The sequence below is a fragment of the Anolis carolinensis genome, chromosome 2 (genome assembly GCF_035594765.1).
Source record: "Anolis carolinensis isolate JA03-04 chromosome 2, rAnoCar3.1.pri, whole genome shotgun sequence".
NCBI classification, from domain to species: Eukaryota; Metazoa; Chordata; class Lepidosauria; order Squamata; family Dactyloidae; genus Anolis; species Anolis carolinensis.
Genome location: NC_085842.1, coordinates 233,086,826 through 233,112,740, shown reverse-complemented (window position 1 = coordinate 233,112,740; position 25,915 = coordinate 233,086,826). Strand labels below are relative to the sequence as shown.

At 39.4% G+C, this 25,915-nt stretch overlaps 1 protein-coding gene across 2 annotated transcripts in view; it reads right to left on the bottom strand.

Annotated features, from left to right (window-relative positions):
- Positions 1-1,397: 1,397 nt before the first annotated feature.
- Positions 1,398-25,915, bottom strand: part of plin2 (perilipin 2) — a 30,565-nt gene continuing 6,047 nt past the window's right edge. For both annotated transcript variants that reach the window (XM_062971883.1, XM_003216608.4), the window contains exons 4-9: positions 23,502-23,584; positions 21,720-22,005; positions 20,219-20,403; positions 15,526-15,660; positions 12,873-13,163; positions 1,398-4,500 (exon numbers count right to left, since the gene is read on the bottom strand). In XM_062971883.1, the coding sequence (XP_062827953.1) occupies positions 4,366-4,500; positions 12,873-13,163; positions 15,526-15,660; positions 20,219-20,403; positions 21,720-22,005; positions 23,502-23,584 (1,115 nt within the window). In that variant the 3' untranslated portion in view covers positions 1,398-4,365. The remainder of the gene's footprint in view (positions 4,501-12,872; positions 13,164-15,525; positions 15,661-20,218; positions 20,404-21,719; positions 22,006-23,501; positions 23,585-25,915) is intronic.

Genomic DNA, 25,915 nt, shown 5'->3' with positions numbered 1-25,915 from the left:
GCTTGCTTCAGCTGATAGCAGTGGTTGTTCTTTTAATGCAATCTACTCTATGTGTGTATTGTTTTATAAAAAAGCACATGCAAAAAAAGACAAATTAATAGCAACTCGTCTGCCAGGGTGAAACCCATGTAGTTTTCCTTCAAACACTATCTGTCTTTGTAAGTACAGCCGATGCTTTAAGGGCTACAGGGAGAAATCATTACTGATACAGAGTGCAAACAGGAACAAAGCATGCATTATTTTTATAATGTGGCATGTTGGATATGCTAGCTTATGTAGCTGGATAATTGTTCTAAAATATTTATTTGTCAAAAGTTTCAACAGTAAGGTTGATTTGGTCTTCAAACGGATCTCACACCACACCCTTACTTTCTGATTCCAAATCTGTTTAATTTCTGAGAATTTGCATGCTTGTTGTCAATTCAGACACATCCTTAAATTAGCAACAACGATTGTACTGTTCTATTAGGACAACTCAATGCAGAAGAAGACATATCATATTATTTTTTCCAGCAAACCCTTTGATTTTGAAATCACAATGAATGTAAGAACGTTCTGCATAACATTTACTCCCAACTCCAAAACCATAGAAGATCATATTCCCAGTACAATTTAACATGTGAGATTCTTAGAAAGACCACTTCCTCCTTTCAGCCTCTACTGTTTCTAATTTATAGAAATTTCAGGGTGGTTGTTGTTGTTGATTCGTTCAGTCGCTTCCGACTCTTTGTGACCTCATGGACCAGGCCAAGCTAGAGCTCCCTGTCAGTCGTCGCCACCCCAGCTCCTTCAAGGTCAAGCCAGTCACTTCAAGGATACCATCCATCCATCTTGCCCTTGGTCGGCCCCTCTTCCTTTTTCCTTCCTTTTTCTCCAGCATCATTGTCTTCTCATGATGTGGCCAAAGTACTTCATCTATGTCTCTAATATCTTTCCCTCCAGTGAGCAGCCGGGCATTATTTCCTGAAGTATGGACTGGTTGTATCTTCTTGCGGTCCAAGGCACTTTCAGAATTTTCCTCCAACACCACTGTTCAAAATGGTCTCTCTTCCTTCGCTCAGCCTTCCTTATGGTACAGCTCTCACATCCATAGGTTACTACGGGGAATACCATTGCTTTAACTATGCGGACCTTTGTTGCCAGTGTGATGTCTCTACTCTTCACTATTTTATCAAGGTTGGTCATTTTTCTCCTCCCAAGAAGTAAATGTCTTCAGATTTCCTGGTTGCAGTCTGTGTCTGCAGTAATCTTTGCGCCTAGAAATACAAAGTTTTTCACTGCCTCCACGTTTTCTCCCTCTATTTGCCAGTTATCAATCAGTCTGGTTGCCATAATCTTGGTATTCTTGCTTTTAGGATTACAATCAGCAATAACAAGGAGTAGGAACACTTCAGCCATCAAATTATATAGCTCAAACTTTATTTGCAAGGCATTTCAGTGACTAGTCCTTAGAAATAGCAAGATTACATCTGACATTATTTTAGAGTAGAGTTGTCCAGTTCATGCTAGAAAGTATCTTGATTCCAGATTTGTGAACCTACTCTACTAAATTAGCACCAGAGAATATCCCCACGTCCTCATAATAATAAAACTGTTAATAACTTTGAAGTGACATCTTCAACAGGATGCAACATTTGATGTTAGTATTCAGCTAGGTAAGTCTGATTATTATTTTTCTTTATATTTGTACAAAGAAATTAGGGATTAGTTGGCAAATTAGACCAATGATACATACCTCTTGAAACAAATGTGGGCTAAGTAGATATATATAGCATCCAGAGAAGCTTTCTCATTCACATCCATATTCCTTTCCTATCTTCTCTTGCATGTTATTACATTTGTTATTTGTGTGAAAGGGGACCAGCTGCCCCTGACTACCACCACCATTTCCCTGTCCAGGCATTCAAAAAGGCCAAAAATGGCCCCATAGTGGTGAAATTAAAGGGAGTCTGTACTTTTTAAAGGTTCTCACTAAACAAAGCTCTTGCCTTTCACCCCTCTACTCCAAGAAGTGGGTAGTTCCCTCTTTGATAAGAGTAAAGGTACAATACTTACACTGACCTGTAGATAAGTAGATTCATTTGGGGGGGGGGAATGATTTTTTGACAAAATTTCTAGATTTACATGTGAATATATACAGTGGGAGCCCTCAATGGCGCAGCGGATTAAACCGCTGAGCTGCTGATCTTGCCGATCAAAAGGTCGGTGGGGAGTGGGGTGAGTTCCTGCTGTTAGCCCCAGCTTCTGCCAACCAAGCAGTTTGAAAACATACCAATGTGAGGTACTGCTCCGGCTGGAAGGTAATGGCACTCCATGCAGTCATGCCGGCCACATGACCTTGGAGGCATCTACAGACAACACCGGCTCTTCGGCTTAGAAATGGAGATGAGCACCAACCCCCAGAGTCGGACACGACTAGATTTCATGTCAGGGGAAAACCGTTACCTTTACCTATATACAGTAATTCTTAATGAGATCACAAAGCTGTTACTGGACTGGACTATTTTACCTCTGGTAGGGTTTCCCATGATTTCATGCTCTTCCTTCCTGATTAACAGGTAAAGAAAGAACAATTCTGATCTAGCCTCCTTAGCATACTTATTTCTATCACAGGGAATTGTTACATATAGAAGAACTTCCCTTTTAAGACTGAATGATGAATTATGGCCGACTCTTCTAGACTACAAGAGGAGTGTCGGCTGGATTTGGAAGTCTAGCACGTACTAATTCCAGCATGAAGTGATGGTGAGGTTTAAACACTCCTTGCCTGCTTGCAGAGACCTAGGGTTGTATGTGAGGACATGAAAGTCTCTTCTGTCCAGCAAGATGATCCACTTATGAGTTCTCTGTCCCTATTTGTGGCAAAAAAGAGCAATTCTGAAAGTCAATGAGTAACATTTTCATTTTCTTCCATGTAGCCCATGTGGAAAAACTGTGGTGGGAACCTCTTGGCTTTCAGGATTGTCCAGGAAAAGGCCAATGGCAATTGGTTGTGCACCCCTGAATGATAGTAACCTATAGTTTGAAGTCTCCATTGAAGTTTATTACTTTACTAACAGACCTAGCTTGTGCTTTGCTGCAATATTGGAAGATTTGGGCCTTTCTACACTGACCATTTACTGCAGCTTGAAACCAGTTTGGAAGGTTTATTTCCCCCATTTCCAAGAGAGATGCTAAGGAAGCATAGGAGGTGGAAAGAAGGGTGAAAATAACAAGAATTGAGATAATCAATTACCTCTTCCAGGGGGTCAATTTTCCCCTTGCTAGCCAACTATATCCTTGGGGCATTTTTGGCAATTCCCTCATTGCAAATTCTACAAAACACTTCAGCAAGGACTGCTGTTTACAATGTGCTCCACATTGAAATATGTGGCATCTCCTATAACACATTAAAAAGTTTAACTTGCACTTTCCTGTAACTTTCTTTAATGCGTAGTATATCCATGTCCTTTCGGGTGAGAAGGGCGGGATATAAATGTTGGAAATAAAAATAAAAATGTTGCAGTATGCATTGGTGGTGTGCATTTTATAGCCACCACAGTTTCAAGTTAGCTTAGGGCTGCATTAACTGGGCAATGTAGATGGGGCCAAAGTCAGAAAATAAAATAGTGCCATATCTTTGGAACCCAAAGTAGACTTCTTTTAAAAGTATATTGTACACAATCAGGTATGACAATGGAAATTGAAATAGATCAATCGGTCAACTTTTTTTTTTTTTCGTGTCAGGAGCAACCGGAGTTGCTTCTGGAGTGAGAGAATTGGCCGTCTGCAAGGACGTTGCCCAGGGGACGCCCGGATGTTTTGATGTTTTTACCATCCTTGTGGGAGGCTTCTCTCATGTCCCCGCATGGAGCTGGAGCTGATAGAGGGAGCTCATCCACACTCTCCCCAGGTGGGATTCGAACCTGGCAGCTTTCAGGTCAGCAACCCAACCTTCAAGTCACTTAGTCCACTACGCCATCTGGGGGCTCCTATCTGTCAACTAAGGAGCAAGGAAGTGGTAAGAGAAAAAAATGGGATAGTCATTCATTTAGACAGGCTTTCATCTTCGAGCGACAGTTTGCCATTGCTGGTGTTGTTCTAGGACAAATTGTGAAATAGGCTAAAATGGATATTTGAGACCAAAAGCTGCTTTGGTTTCAACTATGAACAAGTTTTCCAGAGGACAAAATGGTATTTTATCCCTGCTAAAATGTTAAATCAGTGTGTCTTTCATCATAATGAAAAGTCAAAAAAAAAAAGATTATCTAAATGATACAAACAACAAGAACTAAACAATTTCATTCCAAAAAGCAGGCAGGTAAGTTAGAAAGTGTGCATGAACATAGTATAAACTGAAAGAATAGTCTGTTTTGTGCTTGGAGTCTATTCCGCCCTTTGTCCTGTGATGACTGGGCCATTTGTGCGTGAATAGTCAGGCTGTCCTTCCTCATCCAAAGCCAAGATGTCTGGTATCTCGTCAGATTCAGAAGACAAGTCTGTGATGGTGAAGTCTGGAACCTGCAGAGAAAGAGCGTGACGTCAATTTGAAGATAAAAATAAAGACATTTTCCAAAGTTTTAAGCACCTAATACACTAAAGATAACCAGGATGAGTCAAAATCCACCTCATCCCTGCCATTTTAATAATTACTGGTGCAATTTCCAAAAAAGATGGGGAAAAGTGCATATTCAGAAAGGGTTTAGAATACTCATCAAGAATTAAAGCATGAGAAGACCCCTGTCTCTGTAATGAGTTGCCCTTTCCAAGCCCTGCTTGAACTGAGCCTGTTGTATACAAAGCATTTACTGTACCATTGGACTATGGGCCCTTCCTTAAGAAGAGCAGAACCATACAACAGGACAATTGTAGGGACCCAAAGAGCCATCTAGTCCAATCCGCTGCGGAGGAAAGTATTCAAAAGTACAGTGAAAAGCCGGTTAGAAAAAAAATGCAGTCCTGTGGAACTGGGATGATCAAAGGCAGAAATTATCTGCAACTGCCGAATTGCAGACAAACAGCAATAGGTAAGGGATTATAGACAAATGAAGGAAGATTTGTTCTTTTGTGCAGACACAATGCTTACCAGCTACATAAACAGATCTTTTGGGTGGTTTTTTTAAAAAAATGTAATGCCTTCATAATCTCGTTTGCTGTGAAGGCCAATTATGAGGGTGAGCTGTGCAAGCTGTAGTAGATAAAATGTCTCATACACTATCTTAGCTATGTGATTTATTTTATTATTTGCAGGTCAGATCTACTGCAATATTACAAGTCAAGGCTGAATCATGCAAACTTGGCTAAAATGATGCCAAGAGTGGTTTCGTAAACAAACCTAGGGGCTAATAGAGGAGGGACCAAGAACTATTTTTCATGCAGGCACTCATTTTTGTGTTAGGCACCAGGAAGAGTACTTTCCTTCTCTGGTAGCCTCATAGTTTTCTGTCCTGGGTAAAGAGGCAAGAGCAAGAATAGTGCAATGGTTGAGGTGACATGCTTGAGCATTGGACTATGACTCTGAAGACCAGGGTTTGATTGCCTGCTTAGTCATAGAAACCCACTGGGCAAGTCACACATTCTCAGCCCCAGAAAATCCTGTGATAAGTTCATCGTACGGTTGCCATAAGCTGGAAATGACTTGAAGGCACACATCAACAAAGAGAATTCCTCTGCCAATCACTGACTTGATTGTACATACATCATTTCTACTGACAGCTACCAATAAATTTGTCAAATATTAATTTGGATGAAAAGTAACTGCAATATTATTTTCACTCAGGAGTGCATTAGTAAGACACCAGATTAAAATGGGTAGGCTCTGTATTTTTTTGTAAGTGTGAACATCAAAGGACTACCTAGCTACATGAACTGACATGCACAATGTAAATGTATTTCTGATTCACTAAGAGTTATGACTATGTTTGAGGTTTATGGAATAGCAGGGTGACAGACCTTGGAGGCATTCTGTATTTTACTGATTCAAGCTTATAGTGAACCAGTTTTGCAAGGCTTTGATTGTTTGGCATTCAGGCCCTTTTAACTACAGTAGAGTCTCACTTATCCAACATTAACGGGCCAGCAGAACGTTGTATAAGCGAATATGTTGGATAATGAGGAGGGATTAAGGAAATGCCTATTAAAGATCAAATTACATTATGATTTTACAAATTAAGCATCAAAACATGTTATACAACAAATTTAACAGAAAAAGCAGTTCAATACACAGCAACGTTATGTAGTAATTACTGTATTTACGAATTTAGCACCAAAACATCACAATATATTGAAAAGATTGACTACAAATACATTGACTACTAAAAGGCAGACTGCGTTGGATAATCTAGAATGTTGGATAAGTTAATGTTGGATAAGTGAGACTCTACTGTACCTCTGAAATGCTTTTGATCCCTAGCAACTAACATAACTAGCTATAACGTGTGTGGGGTCAGAGTTTCGCCTGCTCAAGTCTTCAGCAAAACACTAATTTGAGATTGGGCACTACATGTCAGGTTACTTATAGTAAAATGAATTTCTCTTCTGCCATCAACATTGGGAAGTTAGACATCCTTGATCTTCACAGTAAAATTGAAAACAGATAAGAAAGAAAATGGATGCATCTCAATTTCATCCAAATGTTCAAAATGAAGTTTGGAATGAGACTTCAGCAATACCTATACTAATGTTGTGCTTTTGTATGGAATTGCTGTTCGTTTTGTGTAGTTTCATTCGTTTGGTCTCATTTTCATATTTTTCCCCCGCTAACGAAAATGGGGCGCCTATACGACCAGAATTTTTGTCTGGCTTATGAAAAAAATGAATATTTTCAGACCATTGGGTGCAATGGGAGGGGTTCAGAGCCCCCCCCCCCCCCCCAATTTGTTTTTTGGGCTAAAGGTGTGAAAATCACCACACACACAGAGGGCATTTCGACCCCTTTTAGCCCACCAACTTTTAAAAGGTTTGGGTCTTCCCCAGAGTACTATTGTTATTATTATTATTAATAATAATAATATTAACACCCATTGGCACACATTGGATGTAACAGGGAAGCACTCCCCTATCAGACTCAGCTTAGGGTCCCAGGATAGCTATTGTTATTAATATTATTATCAAGACCCATTAGCACACATCGGATGCAATGGGAGGCACTCACCTCAGACTCAGCTTAGGGTTCCAAGATAGCTATCATTATTTATATTCATATTCATATTACTATTAACACCCATTGGCACACATCAGATGTCATGGGGAGACACTCCCCTCTCAGACTCACCATAGGGTCCCAGGATAGCCATCGTTATTTATATTAATATTATTATTAACACCCATTGGCACACAGCTGTAATGGGAAAGCACTGCAGCCCTCTGTCAGTACCTGCTTATTGTTAAGGGGCCAAAACGAAAGGAAAACAAAAGCAAGCACGATGACTGTGAAGCTTTCATTTTCATGTCGCCTCTCGTTTCATATGAAAATGTCTTCATTCGTTTTGTATAGACCAACAGTCAAAACAAAACAGTACGAAGGAAATGAACGAAAATGTTTTGCATACATCTCTAATTTATACTGCAGATTTATAGCAGCTTGACACCACAATAGCTCCCATGGCTCAATACTATGGAATTCTGGGATTTGTAGGTTTGTGAGATATTTACCCTTCTCTGTCAGAGTGCTCTGGTGCCATAACAAATCCCAGGATGGAGATGGAGCTATGGCAATTAAATGTCTGTCAACTGCTATAATTCTGCTGTGTAGGTTGGATGCTTGCCAGAAAAAGCATTTTCGCCTGCCTTGAAATATGGTTCAAACCATCAGGAGAAAAATGAAAAGTGATTACTATCTCATAATTCATCTTTGACCCATAAATCATCCAGCGCTGTTTTTGTTAATGGAACACCGGAACATGTGCTGAAAATTTAAACCAAGGATATTTTGTGTGGGTTACTGCATGGACTTTACCTTTCCAAAGAATATAGACCTAGCATCCAGACTAGGACCATATTCTCTAGGACTGGATACATATAACATCTATATAAGGGGTAACAAACTCATTTTCTTACCCAAATTGGGCCCCGAGATGTTACTAAACAACATCTCCTATCACATCTCCATGTTATAGATGGGATAAAGGGAATTGCAACCCAAAAGCACTTATGGCTCTAAAGTTGGGGAAAGGTTAAAAGACATTTTAAAGTACCGAAATCCAAACCTCACAATCCTGATTAATAGAACAATCTATAGCATTCCAGATGTTAGTGTATCCCAACTCCCATCAGTTCTAGTCATGATGTCTAATGATGAGGAATACAGGATTCAGCCTACAAGCCTTGAGCCTGACATACGTGCATTAAAGTTTTCTCTTTAAAAGTATTGATGGATTTTTCTTTCCAAGAATCTATTCAATGCTCTTGAATGGTGTGCATATTCAAGGCAAGGTTTTGACACACACCACGGCAAATATGTCACGTCTTGATAAGTCAGTGTTATGGCAGTTAGTTTCCTCCCTGATAAGTTCAGGTCAGGAACTACGCTCTTTTGGGCAGAGAACAAGGACATATTCTATGTGTTTGTGCATTTGTGTTAAAAAAGAATTTGGGGAGATATCCTATGAAGATTGCCAATATAAGGCAAGTCTCAGATCTGCAAACAATACTAAGCTAGTGTGTCAATTGGTTCTACTTCACAATTCCTCTACCAAAAGCTTTTGTGGATTTATGAAAAATAGAGAAATAAAGGGTAAGATCTTAATCAAATCTGATATTCTTCTTAATTTCTATTAAATTAAAACATTGCTTAAAGGCTAACATATTTTTAAAGACAAGTATACTGTGTTATGTTATGCTATGCTGTCTTAAGTCTGCTATTATCCTACTTGAACCTGCCTAAATATCATTACCGTTGTTTTCTTCACATCCTGTGAAGTGAATCGGGCAGTTACTAGTAATGGGTCTTTTCAACTGGTGGCATTTTCCCAAACAACTGGTGTTCTTCATTCGATCAAGTGAAATCTTTTCATTTGCTATGGCATTTAAATATGAGGGCACATGCTGCTTTTATTCTAATAAACAGTTCTGCCTGTTTTAAGAATTACCCATTTTATTGGCATTTGAAAGTTCAAGATTACCACTCTAAAGAACCTTGAGCCAAAGAGGGCTATTAAATTCCTATACTTAAGTATCTACTATGCAAGTAAAGCTTGAGGAGCAGATGTTTGTTATAAAGTCAACTTGTTATAAAGTCAACTTTGTGAAGACACTGAACTACAAAACATTTTTAGATTTCCTAAACCATAATCGCAGGGATTCTTTCTACCATTACATCAAAGGCTTTAGGAGAGTGGTTCCCAACCTGTGGTCTGTGGACCACCAGTGGTCCCCAAGAACTAAAATATGGTCCACGGCCTCACCGTTACTACACCGTTGCAACGAGAGTGATTGGTCTCGCGAAATTCTCTTATAGTGCCAAAATAATGGGGATGTTGGGAGAGGAGAGGCTGACTACCCACGAAAGGCACAACAAGCCTCCTGACTACAGCTTCTCCTCCTCCTCCCTCTCCCTGAGCGGAGAGCCATTCCATGTGGCACTGGAAGCGGGGGTGCCTTGGTGTCTTCGTTTTTAGGCCTGTTCCTGTTATTTGGGGTGCTAATTCAGAAAATTACATTGGATAGACCACATCAGCTCTAGATTATTGAATATGGTTTTATGTGGTCGAGCAGATGGCGACTACTGGATGGCATATGTTCAGTATCAGAAACTAGAGCTGATGTGCTGTATCCAATGCAATTTTCTGAATCAGCACCCCAAATAACAAAACCAAAATTAAAGTTGCCCAAAAACTGATTCATAACCCTTTTGGTATTAATGTTGGCGAGTGGTCCCTGGTCAAAAAAAGGTTGGGAACCACTGCTTTAGGAAGACATTGAAAGTAACTGTTTTGACAACTGCTGTGTTTTCAGGAATGTCTGTAAATGCTTATTTGGACATACAAATTAAATACTGCTGGACAAATGGGGATTTGTAAGCAATAATGATGTTGAACGTATCCACTGCATGTCTTTGCTTAGTCCATCTTCATTCAATGAGTACACTGGATAACAAGATATTGTCCAAAACCTAGCTTAAAAATATGAGCCAAGGAGAACATGAGGTCCTGTAATTAACTCAAGGACTACGTAAGTTTGGAAGGAATAAACAGATGGAGTGTCCACACAAGATCCACAGTCTACTTATGATCCTTATACAGCTAAAACTAAGACCATGTACAGAAAGCCACGATGCATAGATCAGGGAAATAGGTAACTGGTAGGGCTGGACAAACATATTTTGCTGCTTGAAGTGAAACAGAAATGGCAACCAACTCGCCAGTCAAACTGTAAAGTACTCAAGGCCAGCCAGGTTATTTAGACCTCTAACTAGCAGGGCATATACAATGAAATACTATTTGTTATCATTTCATTTGTTTGAGGCCATTGTCATCATGACTATTCAATGGAAAGTCTACTTTCCTAGTAAGCATGACTCATCCATGAACAGTAACGCTTAGTCATCCATGTGGGCAAAAGCAAGGAAAAGGACAAAAGACCATTGATTACCAGGGTCAAAAACAATTTTTTTCATTTTACATTACCATATATACTCATGTGTAAGTTAAGGGCAGGTTTGGAAGCCAGAATTATGGATTTTGATATGACCTATGGATATATTGACAGTCATTCTGCAGAGAGGGGAAAGCATCAATACTGCTTTCCCTGCTCACCGTTGCCATTTGCAAATCCAGACATTCAAAAAAGGCCAGAAGCTGGGCCATGGCAGAGAGTAGAATGGGTTAGTGCTTTTGTTCTCCCAGGATAAGGATGTCAAACTCATTTTCATCGAGGGCCACATCAGTCTTATGGTTTTTTCATAGGGGCGTGGAATCCATAGATGGAGAATACATGGAAACAGAGGGCCAACTATATATTGTTTACCTAGTGATCAGTGCTCTTTAGTTCTTACCAAATTTGGGTCCCCAGGTGTTACTTACTGAATGACAACTCCTCTCACTTTTGATTATCCACCATGCAGACTGGGGATAATGGAAATTGCAACCCAACAGCACTTGTGGCTCAGAGGTTGTGGAAAGTTTAAAGGACATTTTAAAGTCAGACCTCATATCCACGAGCTTTGTATCTAAATTCGAACTCCAAGATCCTGGCAAAAGAGAACAAACTGCAGTCTTCCAGATGTTACTATATCACAACTCCCATCAGTTCTACTCATGTCTAATGATGAGGAATATAGCAGTTGTAGTCCAGCATCTGAAGGGTCACATAAAATGCTATGGACTTGGCCCATGGGCCTTGTGTTTGACACATATGGAGTATGCTTGTTCTTTCTGCCACTCTGCTTACAGAAGGGAATAATTCCCTTTTTAAAAAATAAGAGCTAAGGTATAGTACTTACATTGACCTATGGAAGAGTTGGCCTGGTTTTTTTTTTTGAACTGATTTTTTACTATAATTTCTAGATGTATATATGAGTATATAGGGTAAGCAAGAAGAGCAAGCATAACAGCAGAGCAACAACCATAGATATCCCAGATAAGTCATTAGCATTTTCAACCACTGAAGTATTGAGTCTCCAACTATTAAGTCTCAGGATCTATTATAAAATCTGATGTACCATGAGAACTTCTGCATATGTTTACTGTAGAAGATAGGAAATTATTATTACAGCCAAACCATAACCCAACCAGTTAGGAAACCACGACCCAAAAACACAGACTATAAGCAAAAGCTAGAATATGATGCTGGTACAACAAAGTTAAAGAAGCAGTAAGTATTTGGATGAGGAGCCACAGGGAGGAAACAAATGCAGCAGCAACATCTAGCCCATTCTTTTTCATCTCATGTTTGGGGCTGATTAATGGACCAGCAGTTTGTGTTCACCCATTTTTTTAAACCCTCCACAATAGTAATTGAGTCACAGCACTCATTTAGAATCCACCATATTTGTTTTACATAATTCAAGAGACAGACTTTGGCTGCTGAAGCATTTATTACTAATGCATACATATGAAATTACAAGGCAAGGCACTACAGAAAGACAGGCTAAACACCCATGTACAAACAGCATGAATCTTGTGTTCAGTGCACAACAGTTTAAATGGAGTTACTGAGTTGAACAAAATCTTAAAAAATGGGGAAATAATGTAAACTGTCACAGCATATGAATAACTCTGGCAAATATCAACCATAAGCCCCAATTCAAGGAGTGGCAATATTCATCAAGCTTTTTTTTTTTTTTTTGGAACTGTAACAAATTCGGTAAAGGCACACAATACTAGTATAGTATAGATGCGAGGACACACTATGCAATTTTCAAAGCAAGTTTAAAATAAAATTCCAATTATACTGCTGGAAAGTTGAAATTTTCTGCCAAGTATTTTTGATCATACATCACAATAGCAGTAAACATTTTTTAAGAGCCACTTCAAAGGTAAGATGGGGCTTTGTAACAACAAGGCGACTTCAACAATGTAATCTGCTGAGGTTTAGAATTCTTAAGGCACATGCACTTCACTTCTTTTGCTGCTTTTAGCCAAAGCACTAAAAGCTAAACTCACAGATATCCATTGCTTTTCTCATTGGACAGTTCGTGTTGTTAGAAAAAGGCCCAGTAGACGTAGCACAGAAAGTAAATTTCTGCTGCCATATACATTCCTCCAACAGGTTACATTGCAGCTCCAGCAACAAAGCCACCTTGTCATTTAGGCTACACCGTTTACATTTGCCATGCATGAAATTTATTCTGAGTTGTGTTCAGGCTGTTTGTTCTTCAGGCTGGTCTTTTTCTTCCCTTCACCTTTGTGCTCAGCATTTTGAGAGCCAGCCAATTGTGGGTAAAAGGGACCTACCAGCCAGTTGAGGGGCGTGTTGTTTACAAGGTAATCCATCACATCATCCAGTGATTCCTTCATTTTCTTCAGTTGCCCTTTACTGGTGGTAATGAGATTGTCAGACACTTCACGGAAGGAAGATGCTGACCGGAAGCTTCGGTAGACTTCGCCTGCCATTTCCCCAACGTGATGAACCTGGTCCTGGATATTCTGTGGCAAACCCTGTATACTTGACACCAATGTGAGGCAGGTGGTTTGAAGCTGCTGAGTCAGATTCCGTGCAATCGTCAGCGTGCGTGATTCAATGTGCTGGAAAGAAAGAACAGACCTTGGGAATATGTTTATCATTGTGCTAATAATAGTTTCTGAGCTTTCACAAACAAATGCAATGGAGGACTAGTGAGATGATCTTGGTAATGCATACTTCTATTTGATTTGCCAGGGCTACCAATCCCACATTATATTAATTACCATATTTACCCTTTTTTGGCTAAATTAGAGGGCTAATATTGAGGTGCACATTAGATTCTATGGCGCTGGTGAACCAGTCATTCCTGATGCTTAGCCACGAAGGGACTGTCGGGCCTTCAGATCTTTCTGGCCAAAGCAACAGGGAGGATCTTTCTCACCGCCTTCCTCTCGGTCAGGGCTCGACCATGCATTCTGTCTTCTAGGTGTCCCCCCGCCCCCCCCAAAAAAAGGCTGTTCCCAATTGGCCTCATTCACAAGGGGGTGGTTTTGAAGACCTGGTGAATGAGGCCAGTTGAGAACCCCTTGAGACCAGCAAGTTTGCCGATCTTGGCCTGATGGTATTCCCAAATTGCCTTGTTCGTGTTGCCTGCCTCCCTGACATGCAATGTCTGCACCATTGGACACATTCCCTTTGATGGCAAATCTATTTTTTTGTAATATGCACCTTCAAAACTAAGTTGCACATTACATTTAATGACACATTACACTATGTAACATTTTTAAAAATCTGTTCCTGGTTTGAAAGCTTTATTTCCTGTTTCACTGTGTGGTACTTATGTTTCTGGAGTATAACAACTATCTTCAACGTCAGTTTTTGTGGCTGCCATAAACTATGTTGAATTAGTTGACTATATCAAATATTCATTGAAAAACTACAGCAAAAACTGCTGCAAGGTTTTGCAGTTTAATAAACTTTTTCATGTTTTTATGATAGAACCAATTAGAAATTGACTTTTATAACCCAGGAACAAAAATCGTGTTACTTAAGTGTTATACTCAAGGAAATATGGCATAACTTCTAACTGAAAATATCTAGAGTATGGAATCTTCTATACACTGTGGTTATATTTTCAGCATTTCATGACTTTTTCAACATTATCAGTTGGATCCAGATTAGCCAATATTTAATAATATTGCTGGTCGCCTGCTTGTCAAGAAAACAAGAATAGCTATTTTCATCGATACCTTGTGCCCTTTCTTATCTTGAATGGTCATCCATGCAATTTGCGCGCGCACACACACACACACACACACACACACACACACACACACACACCGCCCCACAACAACATGCTAAAAAGACAAATAAGTGGGCTCTGAAGCTACAACCCTGAGTCTACAGGGTGCTTGATGACTGTGTGACTTGAAGGTCTCTCATATATAGGTTTGCCAGAATCACAGATTTGGAAGAGACCACAAGGGACATCCTGTCCAATCCTCTGCCATGTTTATTTCACAGCAGGCAAAAACTAATCTTTAGAGGGAGAGTCTGAGGGAGTTACGCCCTGTTTGCTTTCTTCAATGCCAGAATGAGACTGCTGAGCACAAGCCTGGATCTAATCTATTAACTGCAATTTCTCTGGATATCAGAAGGTCCATCCCAAGGGATTCCACTTTTGGGTGGAACTACCAGCTGAATCAAGCCTGAAATCTTCCCTTTTCTTCATTCTATGTAGTTCTGCCAAATGTTTCTTCAGCTTTCTCCCAGTTGCCAACAAATTTTATCCTATATTTGTGCGCATTCCTATACAAATTTGGTAGGAATGGGCTGCCTTTTTAGTTCACGTGTTTTGGCTTTGTACAAGCTTGATGTACTTTCAGAGACTGAAGAAGGCTAGCAGATAATGCCCAGTAGTAGCAAGAGCTAAATTTAAGCCGATGGTTCAATCTTGGACAGAGGTTCTTATCGTTGCGGTAATTATATGGGTCAAGAGGTTAATACTCTTAACCTTGATAGAGAACTTTCAGGATACTCAGCTGTAAAGTGCTGAAGACTGGCAAGAAAAGTGTTTTTGGTGTTACTTTTTAACAGTTTGGAGACCTCAAGACCAAATCAAACGATTAAAATATTCTAAATCAAATTCCTGCAAGGAGGAAATTGCTGCTGCTGCTAGGCCAGATGCTGGGTTTTCTTCTCTCCATCGTTTGGCCTACCTACAACAAGGCATATCAGTTTTACCAATATGTGTCATGAAAGCATCTAAAGACCAAATATGAATGTGAACATGGACCTGTAGATTTAATGTACACATTTGAAGTCAACTTATCAGTCAGGTGGAAATGGTCCGTGTTACTTAACTGCTCTTGCTTCAGTTACACAAAACAGAAAGGGAACACAAGTCAACCCACAATGCATATATGGTGTTAATCCTTGTTTGTATGTTTCTATATCTATTGGCATGCACATTCAGGCACCTACCTCAGCACTTTTGAAGTCATCCTCATCATTTTGGCTTGTGTTTTTTCTCCATTCTACCCAGGAATTGTACAGCTTTTGATGGGCATCTTGGAGTTTCTGGTTGGCACTATTCATATTCTTTCTGGCATATTCGATCTAGAATACAAAAGAAAACCCCTATATGTTTGCATTATAATATAAGCTTCCAAAACCTTTGTGTATTTTATACAATGAAAAGCCCATCACTACAATAATGCTACTAAAAAGTGATGGTCCATGGACAAGTGCCAGTGCAGAAGTCATCACCTGCTGGGCCTTGGAGAATTTTCAGGAAAGAAACAACTCTATCAATAAGCACAATGGGACTTGCCCTTGGCACACTGAGAAAAGAAACCAACCCCCCAAATGAAACAGCTTAAGAAGAGCTGATCTACAGCACTTTCCAAACTCCAGTTTAGGCTTCTCAATCTTAAATTAAGAAGTAAGGCTGATGTTATGAATGTTATCCATTACTAGTCCACAGAACAAAATAAGGGAACAGCAATATTATTTTGATTTAAGAGCTGCATACCTCCTACCTGGATTCAGTACTGACATTGAACAAATAGGAGGCATCTATACTTATACAGAGCCACGGTGGCAAAGTGTGTTAAAGCACTGAGCTGCTGAACTTGCAGACTGAAAGTTCCCAGGTTCAAACCACAGGAGCGGCTTGAGCAGCCGCTGTTAGCTCCAGCTTCTGCCAACCTAGCAGTTCGAAAACATGTCACTGTGAGTAGATCAATAGGTACCACTCCGGCGGGAAGGTAATGGCGCTCCATGCAGTCATGCCAGCCACATAACCTTGGAGGTGTCTACGGCCAATGCCGGCTCTTCGGCTTAGAAATGGAGATGAGCACCAACCCCCAGAATCAGACATGACTGGACTTAACGTCAGGGGAAACCTTTACCTTATACTTATACAGTACAAGAAAGGACCTCCCATTTTCCCTAATATTCTCTTTTGTTACGCAGTGGTTCTCAACCTGTGGGACCCCAGATGTTTTCTTTCAACTCCCAGAAATCCTAACAGTTGGTAAACTGGCTGGGATTTCTGGGAGCTGTAGGCCAAAAACATCTGGGGATCCCACGTTGTGAACCACTGTGCTACAGGATGTGGCCCTTCCAGATGGTGTTGGATTACTACTCTCTGCAGCTCTACCCTTCCCAGTCAATGGAAAGGAATGCTGGAAATTGCACTAATAACATCTGGAGGATATAAAATTCCTTCTCCTCTTCTACAGTCTAATTAGATAATTTCTCGGCTCACTTGGACTAGACTTTAACGGTTCATGTAGAGGGCTATGGTAGGCAAACTGGAAAGGGGAAACGCTCATCATACAAAATAGAACGCAAGTAATTGAAAAATCAACAAAAAGTGCTCTAAACACTCCAGTAAGATAGTAGGAAGCATTTGATTCCTAGAGTATAAGTAGATCCTGTTGCAACTAATAGGATAACACTAAAGACAGATATATCTGTCAATTCTGATTTCCCTTCCCCATCTTAAATTACTTTCATCCCATTTCTGCATGGGCTAGAAATTTGTTTCAACAACATTCTCATGATTTTGTTACTCTCTGTAGGCACTTTCCCTAATGTAACACAAGGTAAGCTCCTGTCTGTCAGCATTAGCTTGCGGGGACATGAAAGAAGCCTCTCAGCAAGACAGAAACATACCCTGGGCATCGTCTTTGTAGATGGCCAATTCTCTCACACCAGAAGTGACTTGCAGTATGTTCAAGTAATTTTTGACACTTCTTTTTTTAAAAAAAAAACCAACATGTATCTGTTATTATTTTCATTGTTGTTATTAATATTTTACTAAACTCTCGCTTTTATCTCATTTAGGCTTCATACTCCCTTTTGACTGCATACTACAAAATTCAGGGAAATGACTATTTCAGTACAACTTAATTTTTGAGTCACATATTTCCTCAGAAGCTGGCTTTAATATGGAAGCGGAACAAGTTTCTCCCACATTTGCAGGCAACACACATTAACATGCAGATAAAGGCAAGGATCAGCTAGGCAAAGTGATGAATTGCCAGTCCATGAGAAGGAGAGGAGCTCATGAGACAAGTTAAGTCTTTAGAAAGAAATGAGAATGACTCCTCTAAGAGAAAGCCAAATCACATTTCTCCTAAGCCAGATCAAATGAGAGCCTCTATTCCATCGAATGCCTTTACTGCATTGCTTTACACCAGGGATGGAGAAGTGCCAGCCTGTGATGCATTTGGATCCAGCCAAGGTTTTTCTCCTCCCCAGCAGTTTGGCTTAGGGAAAAATAGATTCCATTAGTACCAATGAATGCTTGTCTTGTGTGCCCTGTTGTGGGAGATAGGGTCAGGAGGCACAATAGGGAGGGGAGGATTAATCTTTCTCTCCCCCAAATTGATTCCTTTCTAAATAAAACTCATTTCTCCCCCACCAGGCAGTTAGACTCAGAAAACAATATTTTGCTGGTGCCATGTGAATCTTTTTCAATTCCAATGGCCATGGAATATGGTTATAAGGAAAAAGAGAAAATGAAAAGGGATGCTGGCAGAAATGAAAAGAAAACTAGGATTTCTTTCCCAACAACTCTTTTTTTCCCAGTAGTTTCAGTTTCCTCATCCTCATTGGGAGTGGTTGCAATCACAAAAGGAGTTCCCCTTCCCTGCTTTAAAGCAAATTAAATGCAGCAGCATCCAGGTTCTGATCAGACCTGTTTCATATTCCATAGTTATATCACAACAGGTTTATTTCAAAAATCCAGCAGGCAGAAGCAAAACACACTTATTAAACCTTGCCTGAAACACTGGTAAAATGTGCTAAAGTCACATGTTATCCAGCATGGCAATAACACTGCATCTTGAAAAAGTACGTTTTCAGCAACTAAAGACAGCTTGCTATGTGCATACCATTCCTGTGGTTCAGCACACTTAAGAACGCCACTTGCACTTGTAATGATAAAAGGTGGAGTCTATTGCATAGCAAATAGCACAGGCTAGAAAATAACCACTTATTTCTTTACCTAGGGTCAACAGGGCCTGCCTATATCAGAATACTATCTGAAAGCCTACCATTTGCATCCAGTCTCTGGCATAAATTGGGTTTAAATAAATCCTACATATATGTAACATGGTCTCACGGTTTGGATTACACTAGAAGCCTGCAGCCTGATTGACTAAACAGCCACCTGATGCTATTATAGCTCCTCGCATCTCAATTGTGGATTATTAATTACCACAGGCAGCTTTAGCATTATCAGCCATTTGCACTACACACAGTTTAAGCCGAGAAGCAGTCACAAGTAAAATTAGGGAGGAGTCAGTGGCTTCATTGAGGAAGAAGCTAAACTTGTAACTATTCTGAGAAGCAGGTTAAATGAACTGCTTTCATATGAGATTTATTTCCAGTTGTGCTGTTGCTGTATTTATGTGGCCTGTTAATATTAACCCTTGGAGAAAAGGAACATCTGTATACCTATTCATACATAATGTTTTGCACCCAAGAGGAAGTGTGAATGTTCCCGTTCAGCTGAAAATAATAAACTAGTATGTTTTGAGCAAAGAGTTCTTTCCCCTTCATTTGCTCTTTTAAGCTAAGAATAGGACTGACCTTGAACAAAATACTACAAGTTGGTTGCAGCTACACTGTTTGAAACCACTTTATTGGCCATAGCTCAATACTGTGGAATCACTGGATTTGTGGTTTGGTGTGGTGCACCAGCACTCTGGCAGCAAAGGCAAAAGACATTGTGAAATTACAGCTCCCATGATTCCATGGCATTGAGCAATAACAGTTAAAGTGGTATCAAATTGTTTTAATTATACCGTGTAGCCACACCCTTTATCACCTGTTATCTTTTTTGTGTTACTCCACAACAGCGATTTCACTATCTTTAATCATTTGATATTAATTGATTCACATTAATGAATTAATGTTACTTAGTTTAGCAATCTAATTTTTAAAAATTTTCATGGGTGTGTTTGCAGGCTAGCAACACATCTTGTCCTATTAGTTAAGGAAGAACAAAAAGTTTAAAAATTGTGAGTTGGGTTAAGTATACTTCAAGATGCTCCAGCACTTATTTAACTCCTTCACAGGTAGAGCATCCCTTTCCCAAAATCTGAAATAATTCAAAATTGTCCACGTGGGTTGTTAAAATAGTGACATCTTTGCTTTCTGAGGTTCAATATACACAAATTTTATTTCATGCACAGATTTAAAATATAGTATCTTCAGGCGACACGTATAAGGTGTAAATGAAATACAGTAGAGTCTCGCTTATCCAAGCTTCTGGATAATCCAAGCCATTTTTGTAGTCAATGTTTTCAATATATAGTGATATCTTGGTGCTAAATTCGTAAATACAGTAATTACATCATAACATTACTGCATATTGAACTACTTTTTCTGTCAAATTTGTTGTATAACATGATGTTTTGGTGCTTAATTTGTAAAATCATAACCTAATTTGATGTTTAATAGGCTTTTCCTTAATCCCTCCTTATTATCCAAGATATTCGCTTATCCAAGCTTCTGCCAGCCCGTTTAGCTTGGATAAGTGAGACTCTACTGTATTCCAAAATCTGAACAAGTCCATAATTCAAATCATTTCTGGTCCCCAGCATTTTGGATAAGGGATACTCAAACTATACAAAAATCTGAAAATCTGAAATATACTTACCAGATTAACCGTGGAATTAAGTTGAGAAATTGTCTCTTGGCTTTTGATTTTAGCATCTCTAACCTTGCTTAAGGCCTGTTGGTAGGCACGTGATCGGACCTTTGAAGACAAAGATCCTAGTCGAACATAGTAACTTGGCTTTTGAATTTCAACTTCAAATCCTTCCATCTTTGTAGCTTCTTTCTCTGCAGACAAACCATTTGAACAGTCACTCTAAAGTTAGGCCTATACCATTTACAATTCCAAAGATAGCAAGTGTTCCATATTTTTATTACTTCCAGATCAAAAGCCTATCTTAAAGGCTCATTATTTGGCACAGACAGCTGTGAAATGGCCCATTTAACAATGAAATGTATTCTTTTCACAACCATTCCAGCAAACCAGACTGTCAAATCTTCCAAGAAATGCCTTGATTAAAGGCCATCTTTAGATCCTGGAGAGCTGTCAAAATTTGATGGACTCCAGCCTTATCCAAGATGGTGTCCTCTAAATATTTTGGATTATAATTCCCATCAGCCCTAGCTACCACAGACTGTGGTCAGGAATCATGGAAGAAAATATTTGGTGAACTTCAGTTTGAAGGCCAATGGTGTATGATCACTGGTCCAATAACACTAGGCAACAAAATGTTCTGTTCCTGGTTTGAAAGTGTTATTTCCTGTTTAATTGTGAGGATTTACTTTGAAAGTAGCTGTTATACTTCAGAAATGTCAATTTTTGTGGCTGCCACAAACCATGTTGAATTAGTTGACACTATCAGATATTAATTGAAAAACTACAGTAAAATCTGCTGCATGATGTACCACAAAGGTTTTCAGTTTAATAAACTTTTTCCATGTTTTTATGATAGAAACAATTAGTAAATACACATTTATAACTCAGTAACAAAAATCATGTTATAGTGTAATTAGTAATGTGCAACCATAAGCAGAGCTCTATCAATGAATCACTATCAAATATTAGGTTTCTCTCAAGGCAATGTAACACTTAATAATGACTATATCACCCAACAACAAAAAATCTCAGTTTTTAGGTGGGTTCCTGCAGTTATTTGAGGTGCTGATTCAGAAAACTGTAATGGCTATATCAGCTATAGTTTCCTAGATATGGTTATCATGATCTTCTATGAGCAAGCAGATGGTAACTGGTAGATGGCATATATTCTGTATGTCACAAACTAGTTCCGATAGGGGGAAAGTGGTGCCATTTTTGGAATCAGCAAGCCAAATATAGGCAGGCACAGGGCTAACATTTGAGGTACCAAAATGTGTGTTGTCCAGTGACCTATTGATCATTTTCTTTATAGCAGGGTGAAAGTCAACATTTGTCACCAATGGCTTCATTGAATAGAACTGCTGAGATTTGTTGTCAAACATCTGAAAGGTCCCATGATCCCATCACCTTTTTTAGCACAAACCATTTGTGCTTTCGTCTCAATTGATGAAATAGCAAGTTAGCCAATTTACAGGGCCTATATGCTTGTCCTTTAGGGAGAACTTACCCAGCTCTTCTTCTGTAAGTGGGAGGAACTGGTCTACAAGAGTTTCTGATCGACTGAGCGCACTATCCACTCCGCTGGTCACAAGGCGCACCACCCGGCTCCCCAGGACAGTGTTGATGCTACCGATGGCAACTGACTTGGTCAGCTCCACACTGTCCTGAACAGCTCCTTTGGTCAGGTCAACAACTCCATTAATTCTTTGTGCAACAGTATCCTTGGCACCAGTCACAGTGATTGTTACAGCATCCCTTGCTCCAACAACCGCATCCATTGCATTAGCAACGACCTAGAGGAAGTTGAAGATGCCTCAATGCCAGCTAAGAATGAATGCAAGTAGTGTTAAGTCCTTGGGACAAAATATACTATCTTAGAATGGATCATCACATCTGAAATGTACAAGATCTGTGTAGTGGCTAAATCCAATAGGAGTTCGATTCTAAGACACCTGTGGATAACAAGATCCGCAGATGTTCAAGTCCCATTATATACAATAGCATAGTAAAACGATCGTGGATCGTGTGATTAATAGTGAATGTAATGATTTTATATGTTTTGATGCGTTTTAAATGCTATTGTAAAATGTTTTACTTTAATTGTACAATTGTTCTAAGGCACAGAATAGTTACCTATGTGTAAAGCCGCCTTGAGTCTCCGTCGGGGTTGAGAAAGGCCGGGAATAAATATGGTAAATAAATAAATATCCCTTATATAAAATGGTAAAGTTAAGATCTGCCTTTTTACATATTAAAAAAAATTGAATAGTGGATAATTTAATCCACTAATATAGTATTTATAGTAGCATCTATGTCAGGACCCTGCTTGCTTGCATGCATATGCACACATTTCTAATCTATAACATCACTGTAATAGTGGAAATTAGTAAATTCTATCAGGAAACCACTGGGTTCACCAAGGTTTGGAGAAAAGTCTATTTGTAAAAGGGCTTTTTAATATGGTTACCTAACTTTATTTTAGAAATCCTGAATGACTTGCTATAGGTAAAGGTAAAGGTTTCTCCTGACGTTAAGTCCAGTCGTGTCCAACTCTGGGGGTTGGTGCTCATCTCCATTTCTAAACCAAAGAGCCAGCGTTGTCCATAGACACTTCCTAGGTCATGTGGCCGGCATGACTGCATGGAGCACCATTATGTTCCCACCAGAGAGGTACCTATTGATCTACTCACATTTGCATGTTTTCGAACTGCTAGGTTGGCAAGAGCTGGGGCTAACAGTGGGCGCTCAATTCCACTCCCGGGATTTGAACCTGGGACCTTTTGGTCTGCAAGTTCAGGAGCTCAGTGCTTTAACACACTGTGCCACCAGAGGCCCCATTTCATTAACAATACAAGGATTTCTGTACAGAGTCTACAAAACTTCTTGGAGCTGCTATAAATATTCAAGTGTCCCCTAATTTCCAGTTGAAGACCCTCATGTAGACCCTTGTTCATAAAACATAGCATTGAATACTCTACAGGCTCAAGAAGAAGTCTGGATAAATATCCAGAATATCTGCTTTCACATTAAAAAGGCATCAATATGAATTTTGAAGTATCTGATGTAGAAAACATTGAGTGCCAAATTCATATATGAGCCACTGGATAAATGTCTTATTTTTTCATAACATTCTATCAACCCCAGACCTACTGCATTCTTTTTGGTATTAAAACACTTCAGAGCATTACTTTTCTAACCCAAGTAGCTGGTGGGTTAGAACAATATTCCAGTTTGAGGGCAATTTAGTTAACGTGAGGGATAAGTCTAAAGTGTTTCTGAAACAACTTACCTTATCAGTTGGTTGATACAGAATGGGCAACCTCTCTTCCACTTTGTCCAGTCCTATACAAGCATAGCTGTTGGCAACAGCAACTGGAATCATTAAAAGAAACTGTTAGGGCAAATTTGCATTCCATTTTTGAAACAACTTCAGGAGCTAGCTTAGCTTCTTTTGCTATTTGGCAACATGAAGTATTTCTGCTCTAGTGTGTTAACAAAGTTTAGCATGACTACATTACTAAGCAAATGAAAGTCCCCTTTAGAACATTAGCAAGCATTTTCTGGGCTTCCGCCAGTTCACAAGAATGAGTTTTCACCACTCTGACGGCAAGAGAGTTCAAAATAGGAACTGTTGAGTTTCTGTAAGGCATTTGGAAAGTAGGTGAAAGGGGAGGCACAAGACAGCCTGGAAGTGAGCAAGGAGTTACTTTATATGCTAACTTGAGCAAGAGGCATTTTACTCAAGCATCTCACAAATCAAAGTTCATTAAGCAAAAAGTTATTAGAAATGCAATCTTGAAGGCAACACTTCTTTGACTTTACACCCAATTACAGACTTCAACACTCATGTTTAGTCATTGCTGGTGTGCAGACTAACTGTATGCACTACTTACAGTAGGATAGTTTGAGATGGGCATTAGAACACCTGTTTCCACTAAATGATACTTTTTAGGAAATATACTGCTGCTTTGTGGGATATTTGGCAGGTTACAGTAATGCTGAGAAACATCAATGTTTCTATGTAGTTTAGGAGATTTTGGATGTTTCAATCCAAATATAATTTTCAAAGCTGAATCACAGTCTAAAGACAGGGTGATAAATAGTTATGAGCGTATTATATAGCTCTGAATATGACACAGCAGAGGCATCATCTCAGTGAACCTTTCCAGATTAATTTGTAACACCTTTGCCATGCAGAAAACCAAAGCATCTGATAAGAGTGTGAGTTGGGCGAAAAAAGACTTTCCCCTCCTATGTAAATAATCACAGAGAATCTTTGACCAGTCACACTCTCTCAACCTGACCTTCCTCACAAGAAGGAAAACGGTAGGAAGGAGGACTGCCCTATACACCACCTTCAGCACATTGGACAACAGGCAAGGTATACATAAATATAATAAAATATGTAAATAACAACCTTTACACATGCCAAAGTTTGCCCAGGTGCCCTCAATATCAGAAATTTAAAAGTTATGACAACAGAGAAGAACTATCATTCAGTGTCGTCCAATCTTTTTAACACTCCCCAGGAAGTGTCGTGCTATCTCCTCCTTGGTATTTCTCCCTTATGAAACTGGTTCTGTTATACTGGTGTCTTCGAGCAGGAGTGTCAACATCTTTTTCACCAAGGGCCACATCAGTCTAATGATTGCCTTTCAAAGGGCTGGTTGTAAGTGTGAGATTGTACAAATGCAACTACCCTATTCTATCACATAGTAGTTACACTTTTTGCCCCTTTTTGTTGGAAAAAGGTGGGTGCTGAAATAAAATTGGTGTCTTGTGTTTGCCGGTTTGTGGGATTTATTTTTTTAATTTTTTTTTTAAAAAATCTACCTTACCTTCAAGGTGAAGAAGAGGGACACAGCGCCCCATTTGTTTAAATTGTTCTTTTAGAGAGAAAGGAAGGAGAACCCCATGTTTATTTTTCTTGAAACTATCCATGATTATGTGAAGGGGAAAAAAACATTTTGAAACCCAAAATTGGAGTGCAACTATTGTGCGATGAAATACAGCCTGTTGCCCCAGCATTGAAAGTCTTATGGGCCATGTAAAATGACATGGTGAGAAGGATTCGGCCCATGAGTTTGGCAGGTGACACATGCTTAAAAAATTAAGGAATGCAATGTTTCAACTGTCTGCTTGGTTTTTGATTTATTAAATAATTGTCACATTTGTAATCTGATGCACTCACAGAACTATCATAAAAAGATAAATCTAAGGATAAAATGGTCATGCTTATACAGAATGCTAAGCCAGTATTCCTGTTTTAGCCAGGTGTACTCTGAATGAGAAGCATGTTGATGAATGTAGCCAACTGAAACCTTTTTTTTTGTATTGGCAGGTAAAAATCAACCAAAGAAACACAGGTACTGTTGCATTTAAATAAATCAGGACTGGTTGGCTTAGATATGCTGACTTGTTTGCAAACAAAAAACAAGGAACCTAAATGGAGATATCTTACTGTTGCACCCAGATGTTAGGTCCACTTAAATCGTCTGCAAAGGACAGCACACTGCTCGCCACAGTAAGCAAAATAAATAAAGAATCCAGCCATATTGTTCTGTGAAGCCAACTGCTATATGCACTTGGGACCTATTTCCAATGTTTATGCAAATGCTCTGAAATCCAACATACTCCTGGTGCCAGTCATTTGAGATAAGGGAAGTTCAACTCATATCATTCTCTGAATCACCCCAAGAGACA